Source organism: Rhincodon typus, chromosome 2 (genome assembly GCF_021869965.1).
Source record: "Rhincodon typus isolate 14 chromosome 2, sRhiTyp1.1, whole genome shotgun sequence".
Lineage (NCBI taxonomy): Eukaryota > Metazoa > Chordata > Chondrichthyes > Orectolobiformes > Rhincodontidae > Rhincodon > Rhincodon typus.
Window position 1 is genome coordinate 108,131,677 of NC_063333.1, and position 7,530 is coordinate 108,139,206.

Genomic DNA, 7,530 nt, shown 5'->3' on the forward strand with positions numbered 1-7,530 from the left:
ATCCAGCTCTACACCTTGTTATCCCACCCTATTACTCTTCCAGATAACTGAGATCTCCTTTCAAATTTGCTTCTCAATTTCCGGCTGACTATTGGGAGTCCTATAGTACAATGCCAGTAGGGTGATCATCCCTTTCTTATTTCTCAGTTCCACCAAAGTTATGTTCCCAGGAATATCGTCCCTAAGTACAGCTGTAATGTTATCCCTAGTCAAAAATGCCATTTTCCCCCTTCTCTATCACACCCCACCCTGCTTTCTATCCTTCCTATTGCATCTATACCCTGAAACATTAAGCTGACAGTCCTGTCCATCCCTGAGCCACATCTACGTAATCGCAATGATATCCCATTCCCATGTTCCCAACCATACCCTGAGTTCATCTGCCTTACCGGTTATGCTTCTTGCATTGAAATAAATGCAGTTTAATTTATCAGTCCAACTCATTCTCTTCTTTGTTCCTGCCTGTCCTGACTATTTCAGTGAATCATAGTATCCCCACAGTGTGGAAATAGGCCATTCGGCCCAACAAGTCTGCACCCACCCTCCAAACAGCATCCCAACCAGAACCAGCCCCCCACCCCATTCCTGTAACCTTGCATTTCCCATGGCTAATGCATCTAACCTACACATTCCTGAACACAATTGGCCATGCTAATTGCCCATCCACCTAACTTACAAGTCTTTGTACAGGAGGAGGAAACTGGAGCACCTGGCAGAAACCCACCCAAACATGGGGAGAACGTGCAAACTCCACACACGAGGGTGGAATTGGACTTTGGGCCCCTGGTGCTGTGAGGCAGCAGTGCCAAGCACTGAGACACCGTGCTGCCCCACTTTGACTCGCTCCTTTTCTCAACTGCACCAACCTCAAACTGATCTCTTTCCTGACTATCTTACTGGGTGCCACCACTACCAACCTCCCCCCAACTTGCTAGCTTCGATCCTTCCGAACAGCTCTAGCAAATCTTCTACCAATATGTTAGTCCACTTACAATTCAGGTGCAACCCACCCTCCTGATACAGATCACTTCTACCCCAGAAGAAATTTCAATGATCCAAAAATCCTTCTCCCTTGCACAGCTCCTCAGCCATGCATTCATCTGCTGTATCCTTCTATTCCTACCATCACTATCTCATGGCACTGGGAATAATCCAGATTTTGCTACCCTCAAGCATCTCCTTTTTAAATTCCTGCCTAACTTCCTGTATTCTCTCCTCAGAATCTCATCCTTTTCCTATGTCATTAGTTCCAATGTTTACAACAACTCCCTACTGATCCCTCTCCCGTTTGATAATATTCTACACCCTTTCTCTGATATCCTTGATCCTGGCACCAGGGAGGCAATGTGCCATTCTGATGATATGTTGTTGGTTGCAGAAAAGTCTGTCTGTGCCTCTGACTAGAGAGTTCCCTATCACAATCGATCACTTGGAACCTGACATACCCTTCGTTACATTAGAACCAGTCTTGGTACCAGAGACCTGGCTGTCAGTGCTACATTCCTTCAAGTGTCTGTCACCGCCAACATTTTCCAAAACAGCATAATTGTTTAAAATGGGGATTGCCATAAGAGACTCCTGCACATTCTGCCATCCTCTCCTACCTTTCCTGAAGGTAACCCGACTGTATCTGTGTTTTTCTTCCTCTATTCTTGCAACTGCCATCTATCACACACCCTAGCTCCTGTAAATTCCTCATTGCCTCTAACTGCTGTTCCAACCGATCCATGTGATCTGATAGGGTTCACAAGCAAACACACTTGCTGTAGACATAATCATCAGTAACATGGAAACTCTCCCTAATCTCCCATGTCAGACCGGAAGAGCACATCAAAGGCTATTTTCACAACTTAACAATGTGCAGACCCAGAACATGGCATAGTCTTGCTGCTCTTAAAAAATACTGCACCAGGCTAACTTGGTACGTATGTTTTATATTTTATAAAGTTTAATCAAGGGACAGATCTCATTAATAACATATAATAAAAAAAAATCTACTCACTATGATAGATTTACAAAAAAAAACAGTAAGGTTACCCTTTTAAAAACTAGCCACTTAGCTGTTTCCCTGCTGTGAGCTCCCCAACACTGGTTTCTCCAAGGGAGCTGTGAATTTTTGACAAGGTAGATGTGGAGAGGCTGTTTTCCATTGTGAGAGAGTCTAGAAATGGGTAATCTCAGAACGTGGGGTTGCACATTTTAAGACCGATATGAAGAGGAATTTCTTCTGAAGGTTGTGAATCTGAAATTCTTTACCACAGAAGTTTGTAGAGGCTGGGTCATTAAGTAAATTCAAGATGGAGAGAGACAGATTTTAAGTTCCATTAGAGAATCAAGGGTTACGTGGAAAACGCAGGAAGCTAGAGGTGAGGATTATCAGATCAGCAATAATCTCATTGAACAGTGGAGCGGCCTCTTTGGGCTACATGGCCGACATCTGCCACATTTTATGATCTTATGGACCTCCTACAAGCTACATAATCTTACCACTGTGTTTGGATGGCCCTGGCCACCAGATGTCAGTTGACATCAGTCATCAGGAAATTACTGGTATCTATTATTGAGGAAGTCTGAATAAATACACTTAGAATTAACATAGTTTACAAAATAAAAATTGCATTTAAACAACTTATAGTTTTTGAGCTTGTAACTTCTAGGGTAGATAAATGGAATCAGTAGATGGAATCAACTTGGTTATTCTTAAAGTATTTGATAAGGTACCGCCGAAAACGTGATTGTGAAAGATAAAGGTCAGTGAAGTTGAGAATAATATATTAGCATGGATAGAGGGTTGGTTAATAGCTGGAAGCAGAGAATAGGAACATATGGTGTAAATAGTTTTAATCTGTGTTCGGACATGTTATGACACATTTCTGGAGCAGGTAGGACGTGAATTCAGTTGTTCTATTTTCAAGTTGACTGTCTATAATTAGTGGAGTGGTGAAAGTATGAGTGATGGAACCTCAGCTGTTTAAAATCTATTTTAGTTACTTAGACAATGCTGCTAGACAAAGTGGGGCAGCATGTGGCTCTGGTTAGCACTGCTACCTCACAGCACCAGGGACACAGATTCGATTCCAGCCTTGGGTGAGTATCTGTGTGGAGTTTGTGCGTTTCCCCTGTGCCTTCATTGGATTTTGCTGGGTGCTTTTGTTCCCTTTGAAAATCCAAAGGTGCACAGGATAGGTGGATTGGCTGTGCTAAATTGCCCTGTAATGTTGAGGAATATGCGGTCGGTGGATTAGTTGTGATAAATGTGGAGTAATTGGGCTTGAGTTGGGGCGGTGGTTCAGGGCCTGGATGAGAAGCTGTTTGAAGTGTTGGTGCAGATTTGATGGGCTGAATGGCCTTTTGCTGCACTGTAGAGATTCTATGATTATTGTGGTGTAGTGATAGTGTCCCTACCCCTGAACCAGGAGGCCTAGGTTCAAGTTCAAGCTGTACAATAACATCTCTAAAGAAGTTGAAATAAAGTACACACCTCTGGGCCCGGAGGCCTGGGTTCAAGCCTCATCTGCTGCAGATATGCATTGTAGCAGATCTGAATGGATTGATTAAAATTATCTAGATAAAGCAATGGGGCTTTTGTGGTGGTAGTGTCCCTACTCTGAGCCAGAAGGCCCTTGTCCAGCTTCCACCTGTTCCAGAGGTGTACAATAACATTTCCGAACAGATTGATTAGAAAATATCTAGACAAAGCAATGGAAAATAATGCAGTAACATTTTGATGAATATAATGATAAATGGGAAAGTATAAAGCTATGGGTAGAGAAACAAAGGGGCTGCAAAGATACGCAGATGAATTAAAAGTGAAACAGACTGAAGTTTGAAGTTATTCACTTTGGAATAAGAATGCCAAGCCAATATTTTTTAAAAGAAAATCTTGATGTTCAGAGAGATTTGTGTGTACTTGTAAAAGGAACATGCAAAGATATAATGCAGAATGCAGCAAGCAGTTACAGGGAATGAGATATTGGTCTTTACTGCAAGAGGACTGGAGTTGAAGAGCATGGAATCTTGCTACGATTAGAGTCAGTGATTCTGGGCGGCATGGCAGCTCATTGGTTAGCTGTCTTGCAGTGCCAGGGATCTGGGTTTGATCCCACCGTCGCGCAACTGTCTGTGCGGAGTTTGCACGTTCTCCCTGTGTCTGCATGGGTTTTTGCCAGTTGCTCTAGTTTCCTCCCATGGTCCAAAGATATTTGGGATAGGTGGATTGGCCATGCTAAATTACCCATAGTGTCCAGGGGTGTGTAAATTCGGTGGATTAGCTATGGGAAATGTAGAGTTACAGGGATGGGTCTGGGTGGGATGCTGTTTGGAAGGGCAGTGTGGACTTGTTGGGCTGAGTGGCCTGTTTCCACACTAGGGATTTTCTTCTATCTATAAACAATAGGTATTTGTCAGTTTTTGTTTAAACACGTTTATGAAATTCCTCTGGTATGAATGCTGCTGGGTGTCTACAAGACTGAGAAAAATTTCCAACATAGCCCTTTAGCAACTTTGCCAAAATCTTGAATCACTGCTCCCTAATTCTTGTAGCACCACCTAATGTTGAACAATTTTTCCTTGTCTATTTAAGCATGTCATAATCTTGGATGTTTATCAAATCTTCCCTCAATCACTTTTGGTCCATGGGGAACAATCCCAGTTTCTCCAAACTAACCTTGTAACCTTAAAACCTATCAATCATACAACTAATCTGATAAATCTCCTTCCACCCTCACAATGGTGACCATAATGCCATGCTCTGTTTACGTCCTAACAAAACCTTTATATTGGCTCAGCATAACATAATGCCTCTATTTAAAAAGTCCAAGATATCATATGCATTGTTAATTGATATGCCCTGCCACTTTGATAGATCAATGCACATAGACCTGATGGTCTGTGTGCATTAATCTATGAAAGTCCCTGTGCAAACTTTAAAACTGTGCCATTAAGTCTATTTGTCACTACACTATTTCTTTGGTCAAAATGTAAAACCATGCATTTCTCTAAAATAAATTTCATCTGCCACTTGCCTGTCTATTCTGCTAGCCTTTCTATGTGCCATTGCAGGTGATTTGTATCATCCTCACTCAGTGCTACAGTTCCATGTTTAGTATCTTTGACATATTTCGAAGTTTTATTCCATATTTGTGGATCCCTATCATTTATATATGGCAGTAAAGAAGTGCCTCTAGCACAGAGCTGTCATGAACAATGGTGTTTATCATCCCATAGACTGAAAAATAACCATTTGCCACAAACTTCGAGTTTCCTGTTCTGAAGCCTACTTCTCCACACACCCCCAAAAAATATGTGGTACATTGCCCTGCCTATTCCATAAGCCTTAGTTTTGTTAACCAGCTGCCTTTGTGGTAACTTGTCAAACACTTTCTCACTGTTCATATAGACAATACTCACTACATTCGCCTTCAACCTTTTCAATTACTTCAACAATTCATCTAGATTAGTTGAGCATGATCTGTCTTTACAAATCCTTGCTAACTACCCAAATTAGCTCAGACTTCTCCAGGTGTCTGTTAATTTTTCCCTTGATTGTTTCTAACACCTTATCCACTATTGATGTTTAACTAATAGATCTTTATTTGCAAGGATAGTCCCTGCATGCATTTTTGATTTGGGTGTACCATTTTCCAGTCCACAATCCTCTGGCACCTCCTCCTTTTCTGAGGAAAATTGGAAGATTATGGTCAGCCCTTTCCTGATGTCCACCCTACCACCCTTCACACCAAGATGAAAGCCATATGGTCCAAGTGACTGAGGTAACAAGGTGTAGAGCTGGATGAACACAGCAGGCCAAGCAGCATCAGAGGAGCAGGAAGGCTGACGTTTCGGGCCTAGACCCTTCTTCTGAAATGGTCCAAGTGTCTTATCTTTAAAGCCAGTTTTTCTTAGTACTACTTCTCCCTCAGCTTTCTCTCCATGTATTGTCTCCACTGATCTCTACTGTCATTGATATTTTGTCAGTTCTTTCTCTCAGAAAATGCCAGTATAAAGTACACATCAATTTGAGGCATTTCATCAATTTAGTCCATGCCAGCTCCTTGCAGAACAATCAAATCATTTCCATTCAGCCACTCTATCCTCCTAGTCCTGCAAGGTTATTTCCCTCATGTTCTATCCATTTCCCTTTTTGAAATTACTTAATGTCTAAGCATTAATCACCCTCACCAGCGGAGTTCCACATTAATTATATTCAGTATATTTAAAAAAAAAAAAAAAAAATTTCTTCCTTACATGCTCACTTCCTCATTTACCCAAGTTGTTAAATGTGTGTCCCTTGTTCTTACTCCATGGTTAATATGATTTGTTACCTTAACTACTAATCTTGTTCTAATCTTGCACACTTTTAACAAATCGCCCCTCAATCTCCTTTCACAAAAGAGAACAACCTCAGCTTTTCCAATCAAACCTTTAATAGCTAAAATAAATGTCCTACTGCAGGTGATTTGGTGTAGCCCTTGGGACTTATTGGCAATAAGTCAGTAAGGACCGCAGATGCTGGAAGATAGAGTCAATAAGCATGGAGCTGGAAAAGCACAGCCGGTCAAACAGCATCCAAGGAGCAAGAAAGTCAATGTTTCGGCCGAAACCTTTCATCAGGATTAGAAAACTTCTTCAAGGTGGGTATCCTTAGAAGAAACAGGGTGGCACAGTGGCTCAGTGGTTAGCACTGTTGCTTCACAGCGCCAGGGACCTGGGTTCAATTCCACCCTCGGGTAACAGTCTGTGTGGAGTTTGCATATTCTCCCCGTGGGTTTCCTCCAGGTGCTCCGGTTTCCTCCCAAAGTCCAAAGATGTGCAGGCTAGGTGGATTGGCCACGCTAAAATTGCCCGTAGTGTTCAGGGACATGTAGATTAGGTGGGTTATGCAGGATTGGTATGGGTAGGATGCTCCGAGGTTCGGTGTGGATTTGTTGGGCTGAAGGGCCTGTTTCCACATTGTAGGGATTCTATAAACTAATAAAGTATGGTTTTCCGCAACTTGGAGACAGTAAGGACTGCAGATGCTGGAAGCTAGAGTTGATAAACGTGGATCTGGAAAAGCATAGCTGGTCAGACAGCATCAAAGGAGCAGGAAAGTCCATGTTTCGGGCTGAAACACTTCATCAGGACTTCCTGGCAACTTTGAATTCCTCCTTCCTTAAAATCAATGTCGCATAAAGCAGTGGTCTTAATGTTTGGAGACCATCACTGTTTTCCACTCTGAAAAACAAGTTTGGGAATAGGAGGATGCTAGTGCAGAATTTGAGATGATGGACTGTGAATTTCTTGAGCAGATTGAAACAAGAAGCCAGGAAGTATTGGAGATTTTGTTGAGGTTTTAAAAGTGGACAGATCCTCCGTCTACTGTCGGAGACTAAGGAGGAAGGGCTCTGACCTACATTTTTAAATTGCCTGTGGGCTCAGGGGAGGTGCCAGAAGTTTGGAGCACATCTAATATGGTTCCACTTTACAAGAAAGATAGTAGAAATAGATCAGTGAATCTTAGATCAGTGAATCTTAGATCAGTGAATCTTA

The 7,530-nt window shown here is 42.1% G+C and overlaps 1 protein-coding gene across 4 annotated transcripts in view; it reads left to right on the forward strand.

The window, feature by feature from the left end:
• The window catches only part of LOC125486480 (F-box/LRR-repeat protein 7-like), a 401,537-nt gene that overhangs the window by 20,550 nt on the left and 373,457 nt on the right, over positions 1–7,530 (forward strand). The window contains exon 2 of one of the 4 annotated variants that reach the window (XM_048614152.1): positions 6,454–6,632. The exons of the other annotated variants lie outside the window; for them this stretch is intronic. Coding sequence (XP_048470109.1) covers positions 6,533–6,632 — 100 coding nt within the window. The 5' untranslated portion in view covers positions 6,454–6,532. The remainder of the gene's footprint in view (positions 1–6,453; positions 6,633–7,530) is intronic. 4 annotated transcript variants of the gene reach the window in all.